Source organism: Salvelinus alpinus, chromosome 11 (assembly GCF_045679555.1).
Source record: "Salvelinus alpinus chromosome 11, SLU_Salpinus.1, whole genome shotgun sequence".
NCBI classification, from domain to species: Eukaryota; Metazoa; Chordata; class Actinopteri; order Salmoniformes; family Salmonidae; genus Salvelinus; species Salvelinus alpinus.
The window spans coordinates 33,087,059-33,105,538 of NC_092096.1; the positions used below are offsets into that span (position 1 = coordinate 33,087,059).

Sequence of the window (18,480 nt, forward strand, 5' to 3'; positions counted from 1 at the left end):
AAAAAATTCAAACACCTGTTTGAAATAAGTGTGTTTTATTGGCAAATCTTTATTGGTATAAGAAAACATGGCTGCCCTGGTCATGATAGACGAGGCACAGCTTCCAGTGTGTCAGACCCCCTGTTGTTTGGCTTCATCAGCAAACAAACCATAAATATATACAATAACTGCTAAATACTTTGGTGTAAAAGTTAAAGAAATCTAATACGAGTGAGTGACTGTACACAATAACTAATGACAAACAGTACATAGGAATGTGTAGAATAAGTGGTGGATTGTTTTTGTTGATTTTACAGCTTAAATATGATTGGGAATTATTGTGTCCATGTGAATTATACATGAATTTGAATGTTTTGCCAGATAATCACATATTGGATATTTAATGGATATTTAAATACATTTCTATTCAGTTGATTTGACAAAAAAGGGTAACAAACAAAAAGGAAAATGTCCAGAGGCCTATGTAACAAGTCATCCCTGGTGTTTAACAAATTACCACAATATGTTGACCCACTGGAATTGTGATACAGTGAAATAATCTGTCTAAACAATTGTTGGAAAAATGACTTGTGTCATGTGTAACGGATGTGAAATGGCTAGCTAGTTAGCGGTGGTGCGCGCTAATAGCCTTTCAATCGGTGACGTCACTTGCTCTGAGACCTTGAAGTAGTGGTTCCCCTTGCTCTGCAAGGGCCGCGGCTTTTGTGGAGCGATGGGTAACGATGCTTCGTGGGTGTCAGTTGTTGATGTGTGCAGAGGGTCCCTGGTACGCGCCCGGGGCGAGGGGACGGGTGTAAAGTTAAACTGTTACACATGCACAAAGTAGATGTCCTTACCGACTTGCCAAAACTATAGTTTGTTTACAAGAAATGTGTGGAGTGGTTGAAAAATGAGTTTTAATGACTCCAACCTAAGTGTATGTAAACTTCCGACTTCAACTGTATCTTTAGGGTCCAGCTTCCCTGATAGAGTAACCCCAGTCCTAGACTAAAAAGCATAGTTGAAAGGGCTCTTAAGTCCAAGGCTAGGCTTTATCTATGTCCAGGAAACAGGCTCTAGGTAAAATTCTTTAGAACTTTCAAATGACTATTTACAGTGTTTTTCCCCTTTATCTGTAGAAGCTCCTGTCCCAGCAGTGTCTCCAGGGACCCCGTTGTTTCACCAGTATATGGCTTCTATACAGCAGCCACTGCCAGGTCGTCAGAGCTGAGATTCACTAGTAGTTTAATTCATTCACCAGGATGATTATTTCACTTTATCCTGAGGTCATTTTCTCTAAATCAATACTATTGAGATTTAACCATAAAGGCAAGTAGTGTTACAGTATTACAAAGTTTCAGCTTCCATTTTCTCTGAAAATATAAGAAAATACTATGTACAGGTGCTCAATTCAATGCACTTTTGTCGATTACATTGATTACAGCATAAAGAACATGCAGATTTTAGTTCATAAACTCCACCCTGAAATATTGGTGGTTTGAGTGTTTGGTTTTCCCAATTAAATCAATAACTATGTAGAGGTACATCAAGTACCTTTAAACACTCAATGGTGCTTAAAATGGGATTGTGTATGCTTGAGAGTTACATTTCCCAAATATTTATTTAATATCTCCTAAAACTAGGCACAATGTTGATTGGTGTAGTATCCACCAAATGCCCTGTTACTTTTCCATGGCCACAGCGATGGGACTCAGACACCCGTTTAGGCCCGGTGGGTTTCCAGAACCTGTCATCCTCTGGGTGTTATTTTTTTCAGATTTGTCAGGTGGTGTCTGTGTGTTGTTGCCTTGGGTCTGCTTCAATGGGGAGGAACATTAAAAGTGTTGCGGATAGAAATGCATTGCATTGAACTCACAATTGTGCGATTTCTCAAATCCCATTATTTAAGGTTGTATACATTCTATATAGAATACATTTCTACCTGAAACCTTTGGAGCTAGAACCCTCTACTAAACAGGGCCCTTGTAACGGTGCAGGGAAGGGAGAGTCAGTTGGTCGAGGGATTATAGTAGCACCCCTGTCTGTTCCAGTCCCCCTCTACAGGTGAGTGTCCTCCTCATCTGGCATGTCCTCTTTGAGCAGGTTGTCGATGGGAACAATCCAGCTGTCGTTGAAGTCTCCGTTCAGGGCCACCTTCTTCTCCTGCATCTCCGGCTGCACCTCCATCACCTCCAACGTGGGGTTGTCATGGTAACCGTTCTCCACCGTCTGCATCTCCTCTGTCAGGTGTTGCTGTTGAGAGAAGATAAGGGGAGATTTTGGTGAGGACCCTCCGAAAGCATAGCTCAACTATTATTAGTAAGTATTTTAGGAAGAATGTGGACATATCACGGACAGACATTATTGATTGTAGAGTAGTTTGATTTTCAGGTTTGATTTTCTAATTGTTTACTTGGTGGTTCTTCCAATAGGACTTGCGGTGGTATGCGGCGTAGAGGGCGAAGCCTACAATCATGGCCAGCAGAGCTCCGCAGGACGCCAAAATGGCAATCAGTGTCATGTTGTCACTTGGTTTCTGACAGAATAGATGAAAAAGTAAATAAAGACCCACTCTGACACGCCTCCCTCCAAATACAACTTTACATGCTCTCCAGTAGCCTGTTTATGATGACATTCAGGGAGATATGTACACAATGTTAGACTTACTCTGGTGATTTCCTCATAGTATTGCTGGACGACAGCGTTGTCCACTAAAAGAATCAGAGGAAACTTTAATTTACGACTGTTCACTTCTGGTACTTGACCTTGACAGCAGTTGGCTCAAACCCTCTCAATTAGTATGTATTTAAAAACACAACTCATACAACCAAGACTAGCATTAGGAAATGGGGTACTTTAGGTGTGATCTATTTAATTGCTGAATAGTGGGGACTGGGTAGTTTACATACCTTTGCCGGTAATTACCACGCTGTCAAAGGTAGTGTGTCCGTTCTCTCTCCCAGTCAGAGTACAGTTAGCGTCATGCATCTGAGACATCAGCTTTCGACACAGCTTCTCCAGGTCCTTCCTCTCATGATTCTGATGAGAGAAAACAAACACCTTTGTAAGACTCCATCAAGCTTTTCATTAGTTTTCAACTTTTTCTAGTAGATTGCGCCAAATGTTTTCATAGTTTATAATCGGGACAAAAAACAATCAACATGCCTTGTTTAGTGAATCTCAATCTATCTAAAGAGATTGGCAATTGCTGAGCTGATGTAATTTCACCATGACATCATTACAGCCATCTCTACAATGCTGGTTGTAGTGAGTCGAGGAAAAGGTCAAAGGTGGGACGTCAGCGTTTCCCGTGCAGTGAGGTGTCAGTTATTCTTGGCCTTTCTGAAGTAGAGCAGCTGTTCATAGTCAGAAAGCGAGGGAGAACGCGAGAGAGGTGTGGGAAAGATGGAATCTAGCAAAATGTCAGGAAGGTTTCCCACTAAGACTTTTTCCACCCAATGCCTGCAGAATCTTTTTTTATAACATGATGCACTACTTCCTGTCCTGGCTTTGGAAACAGAGAAGTGTCGCTCTGTGTTCTGTGTTGAGAATAGACGGGTTGGTTGTTTATGGGTCAAAACAGACGGTTTGATTGTTGACAACATGTTAACTCTGTCTCCAAATGTTTATTGAAAACATAAATATATTTGCACAATGAGCAGTTGTTGGTTTGCTAGCAAGTGAATATTTGCCATATTAGAATAGAAATGATATCAGTCAAAATACTTCAAGACATGGTATCAATAAGATACAACGAGCTGAAACGCGCCACCTGCGATTCCCCACATGGCAGCTTCTTGTCATTGTTGCTAGCCATCTGGCCATCCAGAACCACAACAACACACTGACTTCTGCCCCATTGATGAATGCACATCATTGTCAGCTAACGGTGCACTCTAAGATGGATCTAACTGCAGCTGAAGATTTGTCATTACATTTGTCATTTGACACCGAATGTAAACGCAGACCTAAACTCGTAAGCAAATCTAGGACGACAGTAGAAAGGAGAAACCCTTACCTCTTCATTTCCTGTGGACATGACAAACTGTAAAAAGCAGAAACAATCACAAAGTTAAGGTCATATTTGTGTTGTGATTTTTTGAACCAGGCTGACAAGTCTCTTTAAGTAAAACTCTTTCTGTCCTACCATAAAGCTCTTGGGAGGACTTGTGGTAGTGGTCGTCGTGGTTGTAGTCTCAGCCGTGGTTGTTAACACCATCCCTCCCTGTGCACGGGTTGTGGTGATAGCAAAACCGCTTCCTGAACCCACAGGGCTGGATGTGAAAGGTTGCTGGGATGGAGAGGACGACCTTGACCATGGGATTGTAAGGTTTGGAATATGTCTCCCATCCACCTCTGTGACTGTTTCAAGAAGCATAAATAAGAGAATGGACAATTTTGTCAGTGGAATATTCTTTCACTTCCATCATGTAATCACACATGACTGCATATGAATATGTATGAGGTGCATGTCATAAGAACTGTTCAGCTTTTCGACTACAGCCAAACTCTATGCTGGGTGAGTGATAGGTGTTTTGAGGTGAAATGGTGGTGGAGGTAGAGACTCACCTGCAGTGGAGTGCGGGGGGGTCTGAGTGTGGGTTCCTGAGGAGCTAGTGGGGGGCTGGGTGGTCTGAGTGTGGGTTCCTGAGGAGCTAGTGAATTGCGCGGTGGTCTGAGTGTGGGTTCCTGAGGAGCTAGTGAATTGCGAGGTGGTCTGGGTGGGGGTTCGTGAGGAGCTAGTGAGTTGCGCGGTGGTCTGGGTGGGGGTTCGTGAGGAGCTAGTGAATTGCGCTGTGGTCTGGGTGGGGGTTCCTGAGGAGCTAGTGAATTGCGCGGTGGTCTGGGTGGGGGTTCGTGAGGAGCTAGTGAATTGCGCGGTGGTCTGGGTGGGGGTTCGTGAGGAGCTAGTGAATTGCGCGGTGGTCTGGGTGGGGGTTCGTGAGGAGCTAGTGAATTGCGCGGTGGTCTGGGTGGGGGTTCGTGAGGAGCTAGTGAATTGCGCGGTGGTCTGGGTGGGGATTCCTGAGGAGCTAGTGGAGTCCAGTCCAGCAGCAGTCATGGTGGTGGACACCACATTACCACTGGACCTCCCAGAGGTAGAGGTGCTCAGTGTGGCCCCACTTAGTGCGGTAAGCGAGGCTGGTGCAGTCCCGGTGCTACTGATTAGACTGGGGGTGGTTACTGCATGGGTGGCGCTGATATTTTGTGTGGTGTTGGTGGCTGGATCAGAAACAGTGTTGTTCACGGTGTCGATATTGGATGGGACTGTTGGGAAGCTGGTGTGCACCATGGGAGTTGAAGAAATAGAGGGTGTTTGTGTTGGATCAGCATGAGTACAGTGAAGTAGAAAACCTGGAGTGAACAGATATAAAACAGAATTAACGGTTTAATCTTAAACAAATATTACGTAGGCCTAACTAAATGTAATCTACTTGGCATTTTTTCCATTTAAATTGAGCTATCTCTAGTCTCTAGAACATGGTCCATCGTTCATGTGGCCTGCATACAGTTTTATACATATCTTGTATTTCCAAGAGAATATCAGCGATGAGATATTGAGGAGCCTCTGTGGTGAACTCTGTGTAAACCTGTTGTGGTTTATTTCCTTCTCCCCAGACACCTGTACAGTAGTCGTTCTCTTTGTTACTCTATTTATAGTAAACAGGACAGGATGCTCCACACAATAACCTAGGAAGTACCACACCCAACCTATGGGCTTGCCCTAGCGCACCGTAAACAATCCTGGACCACGTTCTTAGGCTGGGACCCTAGGGATTTAGAACAATGGCTTCTATAGGATCCCCTCCCTCAACCCACACACACTACCATAGCATTATGACAACTACTTGCTTCCTCATACTCAGTCATACACATACCTGGATGGACAGTCACACACGTTCATATATAAGGACGTGTACCTACATTACCAACACACTGCACACTAAATAGCATACATTTCAAAGGCTGCATATGCTGTCACTTCATATAGGGCTGCATAATTAATCGAATTCACATCGAAATCGCAATATTGTCGTGCAATATTCTTGTCGCAAGAAGATTCATATCGCATGCAATATTTATGAAACACTGCTCAGCCATGTGTAGTGTCCGTTTTTATAGTTTACTTGTGGCTGCTTCCCACTCACACAAGCCCTGCCCCATCAAGCAGCACAGTTCCTCCTCCTATTTAGATTCACTATAAGTTTACATGCTGTTCTGTTAGGTCAAATACAGTCAACAGATTGTTCCAAAATACAACAATGACACTTTTTTGCTTTTTAATATAAATCATTTCTAGGATTCCAACAGTTCACCCAAGTGTTTTCATCTACAGGTAACTGTAAAGGAAACACTTGAGTAAATGACAGAAAGTATATGTAAAGCAGGTGCTTCCACACAGGTGTGGTTCCTGAGTTAATTAAGCAATTAACAACCCATCATGCTTAGGGTCATCAGAAAGGAAGAGGCAAAGCAGTTTTACTCCACCCAAAATCTGTCCACGAAAGTAAGCCCACGACGTGAGTCATTTTTTTTATGGAGGTCAATGAGAGTGTGTCGAATTTGGTCAACAAAAATGCAATTGCTAATGTGATACATGAGGCTTATTTGACCGAATAGAAGTTTCATAATGGTTAGGTTGTTATGAATGCACTGATATATGTGGCATTTCGGCAACTTACCCAAAAACGATTATATCGGAGTTGTGCCTGTTGTCATAGAAATACAGTGCATTCGGAAAGTATTCAGACTCCTTCCCTTTTTCCACATTTTGTTATGTTAGAGCCTTATTCTAAAATTGATTAAATTTTTTTTTTACATCAATCTACACACAATACCCCATAATGACAAAGCAAAAACAGGTTTATAGTAATGTTGCAAATTTATTACAAAAAACCCCCCAGATACTTTGCTATAAGAATCGAAATTGAGCTCAGGTGTATCCTTTTTCCATTGATCATCCTTGAGATGTTTCTACAACTTGATTGGAGTCCATCTGTGGTAAATTCAATTGATTGGACATGATTTGGAAAGACACACACCTTTCTATGTAAGGTCCCACATTTGACAGTGAATGTCAGAGCAAAAACCAAGCCATGAGGTCGAAGGAATTGTCCATAGAGCTCAGAGAGGATTGTGTCAAGGCACAGATCTGGGGAAGGGTACCAAAACATTTCTGCAGCATTAAAGGTCCCCAAGAACACTGTGGGCTCCATCATTCTTAAATGGAAGAAGTTTGGAACCACCAAGACTCTTACTAGAGCTGGCCTCCCAGCCAAACTGAGCAATTGGGAGAGGGGCCTTAGTCAGGGAGGTGACCAAGAACCCAAGGGTCACTCTGACAGAGCTCTAGAGTTCCTCTGTGGAGATGGGAGAACCTTCCAGAAGGACAACCATCTCTGCAGCACTCCACCAATCAGGCCTTTGTGGTAGAGTGGCCAGACGGAAGCCACTCCTCAATAAAATGCACATGACAGCCCTCTTGGAGTTTGCCAAAAGGCACCAGAAGGACTCTCAGACGCTGATAAACAAGATTCTCTGGTCTGATGAAACCATGCGTCGCTTCTGGAGGAAACCTGGCACCATCCCTACGGTGAAGCATGGTGGTGGCAGCATCATGCTGTGTGGATGTTTAGCGGTGGCAGGGACTTGGAGACTAGTCAGGATCGAGGGAAAGATGAACGGAGCATACAGAGAGATCCTTGATGAAAACCTGCTCCAGAGCGCTCAGGACCTCAGACTGGGGCAAAGGTTCACCTTCCAACAGGACAACGACCCTAAGTACGCAGCTAAGACAACGCAGGAGTGGCTTCGGGAAAAGTCCCTGAATGACCTTGAGTGACCCAGCCAGAGCCCTGACTTGAACCTGATCAAACATCTCTGGAGAGACCTGAAAATAGCTGTGCAGCGACACTCCTCGTCTAACCTGACAGAGCTTGAGAGGATCTGCAGAGAAGAATGGGAGAAACTCCCCAAATACAGGTGTGCCAAGCTTGTAGCGTCATATCCAAGAAGACTCGAGGCTGTAATCGCTGCCAAAGATGCTTCAACAAAGTACTGAGTAAAGGGTATGAATACTTATGTAAACGTAATATTTCAACAACAAAATAATTTTATAATTTTTTGCAAAAAAAATCTAAAAACCTGTCTTTGCTTTGTCATTATGGGGTATTGTGTGTAGATGTATGAGGGGGAAAACATTATTTTATCAATTTTCGAATAAGGCTGTAATGTAACAAAAGGTGGAAAAGGTCAAGGGATCTGAACACTTTCCAAATGTGCTGTAGATGGAGGACTCATCATGGATATAACCTGTTTTAGCATGGACATTGCCATCGAAGGTTCCACCATTTTAAAGTAGTCAACTGGATGGGGATTCCTATGAGTTGGGAGGAATCAGCCAATGAAGACGTTGAATACTTTAAAATGGAGATTGCCTCAATAGCGCTGCCCATGCTGTCACAGACGCTAGAATTGCACAGATACAAAGATTAGATTAGTCCTTTATATATCTCTATGGCCTGTTTATCTGCCCTCTCATTAGCTAGAATGGTCCCATCTGATCTCATCTCCTCCTGCCTGCCTTTTATCTTTGGGAACATGTATTTCCATTGTTAGAGCGGTAACTTGAATATCTTGTCAATATAATAGACAGTATTTGGGGTGATGTATAAAAATGGCTAGTTGCCCATTATTTTGGCTACCATGGTTAGAAGAGATCTGTGACTTTGGAAGAGGGGTCTCAAAGGAGCATAGGGGGTTTTGTGTGTGTGTGTGTGTGTGTGTGTGTGTGTGTGTGTGTGTGTGTGTGTGTGTGTGTGTGTGTGTGTGTGTGTGTGTGTGTGTGTGTGTGTGTGTGTGTGTGTGTGTGTGTGTGTGTGTGTGTGTGTGTGTGTGTGTGTGTGTGTGTGAAACACAAAGTGATGAAATTTCTCGTGGAAGAATGGTGTCGCATCCCTCCAATAGAGTTCCAGACACTTGTAGAATCTATGCCAAGGCACATTGAAGCTGTTCTGGTTGGTGATGGCCCAACGCCCTATTAAGACACTTCATTTAGGTGTTTCCTTTATTTTGGCAGTTACATGTATATTGCAAGTCAAATCGCAATATTTGGTTAAAAAAATCACAATTAGATTTTTTTTGCAAATATTGTGCAGCCCTAAATTCATACACACAGGACGACATTGTTTTTTAAACAGTGCTCAATAATTTGAAATTCCTCCCAAGGTTACATGCACAAACACAGGCCTACAATACATGTAGTGGACAAACTGTACATACACACCCACACATAAACCATGCACGAACACTCTCACCTCCCACTCCACATGTGCACTGTAGAATAAAGAGATGTGGGGGCTCTAATCAACTCTATTCAATCCAACCTCATAACAAGGTTTCTATACTACTTGAATCACCCTTACAACATTCCAACCAGATTGTCAATCTCCATATCAATACATATTTTCACACTCTAATAGTCATTGTATTGTATGTGTGTTATTGAGTAGGGCCCCTCCTGTTGACCAGCCCGTTAAAAAGATGCTCACCCAGGATGTAAAGATGTAAATCCCGACATGGTGGGTTGTCATGGTGATTAATAGTGGTTGTCGGGGGCAATGAGGACATTGTCTAAAACAGCCTGTTATCAGTGTCTGATAAGAGGCTGTTTTAGAGGGGTGGTGGAGGAGGGGAGAGGTAAAACCTTGTTGTCTCCATCGCTTCCCTTTGACAGGCAGCCTAAACTGTGGCTGCCATCCTAAACTGCAGACATGCCAATTGTTATCAGGCTCCATTAAGCAGCTTAGTAGTCACTATGAGGAGAGAAGCCAGAGACACAGACAGCTCTGTAGGAGGGGGAAACTCTGAATCCTCCCCCCGGGCCCAGCCTGTTTGTTTACACTCCTGGTAATGTCCCCTGGTAGCTAGTAAAGGGGGCTGCTTCAGCATTGGTAATGCCCCCGTGTGGCTCAACCTGGTCTCAGAGCATTTCGTATTATTCTTTACATAAATACAAGACACTCCATTAATTTTGATATGTTACGAATTATGAATCATAAATGTTACAAATTTGCAAAACGTACAATATGTTATGAATTTAAGTTAAAGGGTTAAGGTTAGGATAAAAGTTAGATAAAAGGGTTAGGACAGGGTTAACGAACATGCTAAGTGGTTGCAAAGTAGCTAAAAAGTAGTAAGTAGTTGAACATTTGCTAATTAGCTAAAATGCTAAAACGACCAACCACCCTCCGCTCATTTTTGCCTTAAGTAACCTTCTCTCTTATGTAACCATACCACATGTAACATATCAGACTAATTTCAGTGTCCCGGATTTATATTTCCTATGTTACGTCTAGTCAATGAGACCAGGCTGGGTAGCTCGAGAAAGGAGGCTGCTTCAACATTGTAGTCTAACAGGTGGAAGTACCCCAGCAGGACTGAATGACAATGAAAAAATGTGTTTTACAGTCAGTATTTCTTTGCTACATTTTTTGACAGCTTTTGAAAATGTGTAAATCAGGAGTGATACAGATCATTTGGGACATACACTATGCAATGTCTTGGGAGTGGACTGTTCTAAACATCTGTACTGATCATGCAGATATTCCGTGTACAGTATGTATTTGGCCTGGGACTGGTGAACTGCTCCTGTGATTTCCACGCAGTGTTCTGCCTCTGAGACTCTGTGTTGTTGTGATATGTGTGTCTCTATCTGTCTGCTCCACTATCTCCCCTCCTCTACCTCCTCTAGCTGTGGTGTCATATTTTTGGGGTGACCCTCTTTGACCTCATCTGTCACACGGGGGTCTGTTTCTTAACAGGTGACAGCAGCACCCCTGATCCTGACACTATTTAGCTGGGGCTGTTTTTACCAGAGACATTCCTAACCCCCCCCCCCCACACACACACACACGCACACACACACACAAACACCCACCCACCCCCACACCCACACCCACACCCACACACCAGGATGGCACATATAGTCTCTCAAAAACATGAATTCCTTAAGATGACCCCCCCCCCCCCCCCAGAGAAAGGAGGGGGGGCAGGAGATGGAATGGAAGGTTCCATCTCCATAGCTTCCCTTTCCTCGGCCATAGGCTCCCTAGCTAGTAGCCATGATGCTTAGTAGTGAATCGGGAATGAAGCCTCCTTGTTGTAACTCATAGAGCACACCAGAGCAGGTTCCTGTATACCACAGTAGGATTACATTACTATCGTCATGAGTATTGGATGTCTGTCTGTGACTACACAGCATAACTGGGCCAACACAGACTGACCTGCAGCCAGGTCTTATTAGCCTCTTCCTCCACCAGTCTATTATTAAGATGGATCGCTAGGTCATTGGGTCCGGTTACGTCCGGTTGGGTCTGCTACTACAGTGGCCTGTCTCTCTCCCACGGGGTGCGACCCGGTGTCCCGGACCCTCTCAGGGCCAGACGGTAGTCAGAGGGTGTGAGAACCGACCCCAGGGTCCTTCCTGTTGACTCTGTTATGCAATAAGATATGGGCTTCTTTGCTCTCTCACTGTGTGGGTGTGTAGCACATGGGATTGTGTGGCTCAGTTGGTAGAGCATGGCGCTTGCAACGCCAGGGTTGTGGGTTTGAATCCCATGGGGGACCAGTACGAATAAAAGTAAACACTCGCTCTGGTTAAGAGCGTCTGCTAAATGACTCAAATGTAAATGTGTGAAACTCCCTCCTCAGCCTGAGGTTTCTCCACTTGCGCCACAAATACCTAGCTTTTTGCATGGCGCCGACTGGTAAGACACTTCAGGAGGTTGGTTATGTGTGCTAGCAAGGCAGAGGTCGTGGGTTCGAGCCTCGGTGTGAGCCGAATCAGGAAGAAGTGGTACACGCTAAGCAAGCAGCGTGACGTCCTCCACGTGTGTGCATGACTGAAACACAGAGAGCATGAAACACTCTACACACACCCTGCTCTGACTCAAGACTAACAGAGACACAGACAGAAACCTAGTCAAATACAGTCAGTTACTTCCAGATCTTTAAGATGGAAATGCAACAAGATGATGATAAGGCCTCTAAATACCATTTACCATAGGGTTGAGTTCTCCAACTTCCCCAGTGTTTGTGTTCCTAACTCATGCCTGTGACAGTGTTACGGCTTGGCCTGTCCCACTGTGACTAACGAGTCAGTAATGGGGTCAGAGGGGTGTCTCCCTCTCCCCTGCCCTCCCCACAGGGGTCCTGTTGTTGGGTCCCAGCGGGCGCCAAGCACAGTCCTGTTTCGTGTGAGAGCCTCCATCCGTACACAGTAAAAGCAGAATGACAATCGGCCTGGAGGGTGGAGACTTTTTGAATTGTCCTGCCTTCCTGCCAGCCATATTGTAAAAATAACCTCCGGGCCCCAGGCCCCACACAGACTACTACTGGTAGAGGGAGGGGAGCAGAGGCTTATGGCGACCAGCCTGGGCACCATCAGTGGACATCTTAAAAATAAATAGAGCCTTTCTTTATGCTGTGTGTCTGCCGGTCCACTTGTGTACTGGCATGGGTATGTGATCCTGTCTAGCTGTGTGTGTATTCATCTCTGTCCCTGTATGTGTGCCAGCCAGGCCATCCCATAATAAGGCCAGATTTATGTACGTCTGAGCGTGAACGTCCACCATGCGCTGCCAGAGGCAGGAGAGTAAATAAATAAATGTAGCTATCCCTCCCCAGCCCCGGACGCACAAAGCCACCCTGTTAAGTGGGTGACGGCCCACACAAAAGCCTGGCTTGCCCCGCGTTCGGCTCTGCCAGGAGGGGGTTACTCCCTCAACCCCGGCCCCCTGCTGCGGCCCAGGCTTTTTAGGGGCCCAGTAGTCCCCCGCCTTCCTGGGGTGTCCCATTGAGAGGGGTAATTCAGAATTGGAACTGGGGGAGGGAAGGGAGATGAAGGGAAGAGAAAAGGAGGAGGGAGGCCGTCTTTACACAGTACTTATCCAATAGGCTCCTCCGTTAAGGAGAGGGGCTGTGAATGTAAAATCACTGTATGAATTAAAGGGAGAAAGCGGGAATGGGGAATAGGGGAGGTGGGTAGAGGAGAGTGAGGGTGGAAAAAGGGTGTTGGTCTCTGTCTGATGGTGTAAATCATATTTTTTATTTTGTTTAACCTTTATTTAACTGTCTGTGACTACACAGCATAACTGACATGATGAAGATTATTAGTTTCCACACGGCGTGGGTTCACACACCCAAACACAACCACATTTCTAGTGCTGTGATGCCAGGGTGATGGGTGTGTTTGTGTCTATGTTGAGCTGTGGTGTGCACATATGGTCCAGCACTTCTACAGGACTTTAGTCTATAGAGGTCTGGGTCGTTTCAAGAAATTAGTCCCTTTTGGGTAGTGTAACTTAGTGAATGAAAAATAGTTTGATTTCACCTAATCTAACATTCCGTCATGAACAGCAACTTAATACAAGTTTTAATCAAGAGATTAAATAAATAAATATATATAATAAGTGCCTACTGAGTGCCAAATAAATTAACAGGGTGACGATTTAGTCATAAATCAGCCATAAATCCCTGTGACAGGGTTGTTAAAACAATTCTAGCCTGTCTATCTACGGGTAACAGGGTAGACATGTTATGCTCGACACGCTAAGTTTTCCACTAGAAAATGTCCAAAAAGAGTAGAACCAGTTCACCTGCTTATACACTAATATTTTTACAAATGTTTATTTCGAAAATATTTACAAAGGAATAGTTTCACCATATTAAAACGAGAGTTTAGTTCACGTAACAGGGTTGACCTTAAAATGAGGGACAGGTTTTTTCCCCCCCTTAAAATGAATCACTAATCACATGAATAAATAATACTCTTCAGGAATGACTTTATCAAAGCAACAAAATAGCTAGCGCTACAATCATGTTGAAAACTTGGGGTCATACTTTATTTGGATAGTCCATTTGTAGATTCTCTACAGATGGTCATACTATCAGCAAACCATCTGTTGGTTTGCAACTGCTTGTTAAGGTGAGGGTTAGCGTTAGAATAAGGGTTAGGATAGGGGTTAAGGGTTAGTAGATAGTTGAAATGTTACAGATGGACTAAGCTTGGAGAAATGTTGGGGTTAAGTGGGTTAAAATCTTCCTAGAAGTCACAGAGGGTGTACAGAGGGACATGTCAAAATGCTGCATTTTGGCACTTTAGCAAGTCTTTATTCATAATAAAAATCAAATTCATTGAATGTTCCATGTGGTCTATATTAATAGGCACTACATTTAAAGAGACATCCCGAACTTTGTCGACTACCTAAGTATTTTTATTAAACCTCCCGCCTTGGGCTGGATGTGCCAATGTGTAGTTCACGCATGCATAATCTATTAGCAGAATTACTGTTATATCTCAATTAGCCATGAAATCCCTAGATTGAAAGCTTCTGGAAGCTGTGTGGCACCATTTTGAGTGCTGCAAGATTGGCCAGCCCACAAGTTGCACAGTGAAATAAGGCTGGCCCAGGCCTGCCCAGCGTTATCCAATGAGGCACATAAATGATGTAGTATACCATTTTCGGGGACCCATTTTAGCTCTTGTGCGCTACTTTCAGAACTACTGGGTAAAAAGTATGCAAATCTTCCGGAAGTTCTATTTTAATATAACAGGTTTTTACTACTTAAAATACCAAAGGAACTCATTTTGTGGAACGACCCGTCTATTGTCTTTAGTCCTCTGTGTTGGCTGGCTTTGAGCTAAACTAAGCAATGCAGTATGCTATTAATCTATTGCCAGTAAATACATTAGGCAAGGAATGTTGGTAGACCACAGTGTGGAGCAGTTGACATCATGGAGGAGGTTGGAGTGATATAGTGGTCACCGACACTTCACTTAAGCCCAACTCTTTGACACACACACACACACACACACACACACACACACACACACACACACACACGTTTTGTTTGCTTGGCTCTTATTAAGAAACATCCGCTCTCTGTTTTCTTAGAGGCAAAGTAGAAGGGAGTTGCCAGCCATGGCAGAGAAAGGAGTGTGAGGAGAGAGTGAAAGTGGGAGGGAGAGACCTTGTACATGTGTGTGTTCCCCATGTGTGATATGAGAGAGAGAGAGATGAAGCAGGGAGGCGGTAGACCGGAGGAGGGGTGTGGTCTGAAGGTCTGTGATGCATGGTGCCAGCCACCTGGCCTGGACATGTAGGAGTGTAGGCTGCTCTGGGGTGAAGATAGAGGTGGAGGGTGTGGTGGTGCTTTATCATCCACATCAAACATTGATGAAACACAAGGCTTTACTACACTTACTCCCTCGAGGAACTGGAAGCCTCCCTCTCCTGTACTGTTCCCCAAAACTGCTGTTAAAACCCCAATCCCCTGAATGTCGATAGTGGATCTAAATCCCCTGGCTGCCTCTGAAATGGCACCCACCCTTTATAGTGCACTACTTTTGACCAGAGCTGTAATGGACCCTGGCCACATTACAATGCACTACTTTTGGACGGCCCATAGGGCTCAGGTCAAAAAGTAGTGCCCTATAGAGGTAATGGAGTGTCATTTCAGACGCACAGCCTGTTTATTGTCCTGTTTCCCCACACTTTTATGAGGTGAATTTCCAGGGGAGTAAAGGAGTGAGGACTCCGTCTCCCTGTCCTTGCATTTGAGTGAACCAGGCTGTGTATGCGCGTGAGGAGACGGAGGGAGCTCATGGCCGTCTCCTCTCAGGATGGGAATCTGGTGCCACACCTTCCTTAGGAACAGGGATGTTGTTAAAGGTGTTTTCCTATCTATTGTTCTCCACTAGCGCTCTCCCATAGGCTAGGCCTAGGGAGGATAGCCATGGCTGCCAAGCCGCATCCCGATCATAACAGAGATCCTGGCTGGGTTTACCTTTTAGGAAAACACATGACATGACCTTCATGACCCCAAATAGAGGATGAAAAGGACTGGGAAGTGGTGTGTGCGGGGTAGGCTCTGGAAGGATATGGTCTGGGATATTTTACATTTTCTTTTAATAGCACTATGGTTAGTTTGCAGATTGAAAATGTTGTATTATACATCATAAATGAATGGTTCGTGTTCTATCAAATGGTAATGGAGGTTGATTTGTATCCAAGGAGGACATTTTTTTTTATTAGTGCCTATATGCTTGGCAATAATGCTTGTCAAGTTAGTTTTAGGCCTAACTCATTATGTGGTCTAAAAAAGTTTTGGAAAAAGGGCTGACCGTGAACATCCAGTCTGTTTTTGCTCGGCGACAAAAAAACAAAAGTCTCTACTTGTCATTAATTTACAGTGGAAAGAGGCAGGTGCGACCTGCGCGTAATTAAAGAATAACACTCCGCCTCACCATTAGGCATGAGGGTCGTCTCGAGCGGGTCACGGGGGCAGTTCATTATGCCGTCCCGTTGTCTCCCTCCCGGCCTCCCGGCTCTTGAGCACAGTGTGAGAGGAGAGGACCCGGGCGTGAAGAGGGGGCAGATGTTTCAGCTGCGCGGCCCTGGCCCTGACTCCCCGGTGGCACTCCCTCAGGTGCCAGTCTCTGCCTCGCACTTACAGTGCAACTCCCCCTCACTCACTCGTCGATACCGAAATTAGAGCAGCATGTTGTGAAAGCGCGCAGCTGGTATAGACTCTCACTAGTATTGGTGGGATAGAGGGCTAATAAGATAATGGTTTAATAGGAATTCTATTTTTTTATTACTTCCAAGCAACATGTTCTTTTAGCACCGATGACGGAAGAAAACGAAAATATGTCAATCATATAGACGGAATATAACGAAAACGATTTCATTTTTAATGGGAATTCCATTCCATTTTGATTTACAGATTAGGCTACAAACTTCCGTGCACCATTAACTGTAGGCTATTGATGTGCGCACCTGTTGCTGAGGAGAAACACAGACACCTATCATTATCAACATTGTTTTATTTAGTTGTATTTCTTTTATTATGAATTGATAAATTATGATACCAAATGTGATCTCATCCTATGTTAACTTCTCTCATTGAATGTCTTCAATTGCTCAAATAAAGGAAAGGTGGTGATGGGGTCTTGTGGGTCCCCAAAAATAAAACCAACTTTGATCAAGTGAAATAAAATAAATAAAATACAAAGAATAGACACTTACCAAGTGGAAGAAGTGCCCACGTGATTCGCATTTTCGTTTCCATTCTGTTTTTTACGAAACTTTGTTTCATTCAGTGTTGCTGCAGCACTCAATCCGTGGTTTTAAGTATTCAGAATCAGAATGTTGAATAAAAGTAGCGGATTATTGCTGGAGACGCGTTCCGTTACGCCTATCTCATTGAATTTGTATTTGAAGTAAATTATTTTCGCAAAGTTATTGTTTTGCTGAAAGCCAAGAATGCTTTTGTTTGGCGCTTCTCCCCTTCTTTTCTCCCCCTCTCTGAGTCGGGAATTTGGGGGAAAGTTTTTCTCCGGTCTCCTTGGCTGCGCTGATTGTGTTGTTGTTGCTGGCTCCCTCTCCCGGAGTGGCTTGAAGACGTATTGTGCTTTCAAAGCGCAAGCCCCGTGGCCAGTCCAGACCCCAGTCTTCTTTACAAGTGTTCAGCTGTTACTCACAGGCCCATGGCACTGCCCATTCCAGCTTGTCATGCGAGGCCAGGGGAGATCCAATAGAAAGCATTTTGGGTGGACTCTCAAACTGACCAACACTTTGAATAACAAAGGAAACGACTCCCAAAGACTTATGTTCCTTCAATTTGCCTTATTCCAATAATGGTCAATGAAAATAAATAACTGACGATTCTTAGCGTGCTGCTTCTTTCAGACACACGACATGGTAATACATGTTTCCCAAATCATTCATATCTATAGTCCTCGATTCATTCACCATATTAGCCAACAAGGACAGATTAATTTGCTTGGGAAAGTGGCATATAACCAGCAGGTGTGATGTTTGTCTTTTGGATTTGGGGATCCAAGCCAGGCTGTTTGACCCTAAGGAGAGAGCTGAGTTAATTCCACTCAGAAGCCATGACAACGGGGATTCACAGGCTTTCCTGGAATTGCTTTGAACGCGCTTTTGATTATGCCCTCTTCAAAGACCAGTCAGTCAAAGACATTTGGATCCAAAAGTTAATGTGATTATTTTTGGCAAAATACTTGATTTGCCTCAACTGGCAGCTTCATGTGTTAGACAATATTTCATTAATATCTTGAATAACTTCTACATCAATCCCTACTTGTAATACATGTATCTTTGAAAGATGTAAGGTCCCCAGGCATGATGTCTGATATAAGATCCAGTGGCTGCTCTGGTGATGGGAAATTAGGGGGAAAATAGAGGAGATAAGATCAGGGGTGTGGAGGTTTTCCTGGGCGTTTCTATGGACTGAAATAGTCGGTCATTATTAAGCTGTTTAGATGTGGAGCTTTCAAAGCTATGCTAATGGTACTCCCTCCCATGTCAGCCTGGGTTATTAATTTACCTTCAACAATATACAACTTATTTGATTGAAAGAACACGTAAGAGTTTAGTGTAGTTTATGAGTGTGGAGTGGTGTACATACACGCTG

At 44.0% G+C, this 18,480-nt stretch overlaps 1 protein-coding gene across 1 annotated transcript; it reads right to left on the reverse strand.

Annotated features, from left to right (window-relative positions):
- Positions 1 to 18: 18 nt before the first annotated feature.
- Positions 19 to 17,533, reverse strand: LOC139534016 (podocalyxin-like). The gene is made up of 8 exons (XM_071332610.1): positions 17,070 to 17,533; positions 4,549 to 5,334; positions 4,127 to 4,341; positions 3,998 to 4,024; positions 2,889 to 3,018; positions 2,647 to 2,690; positions 2,393 to 2,515; positions 19 to 2,232 (listed from the first exon to the last, which is right to left on the reverse strand). Exons 1-8 carry the CDS (start codon positions 17,137 to 17,139, stop codon positions 2,038 to 2,040), a joined length of 1,590 nt encoding a protein of 529 aa, XP_071188711.1. The 5' UTR covers positions 17,140 to 17,533; the 3' UTR covers positions 19 to 2,037.
- Between the last annotated feature and the right edge of the window lie 947 nt (positions 17,534 to 18,480).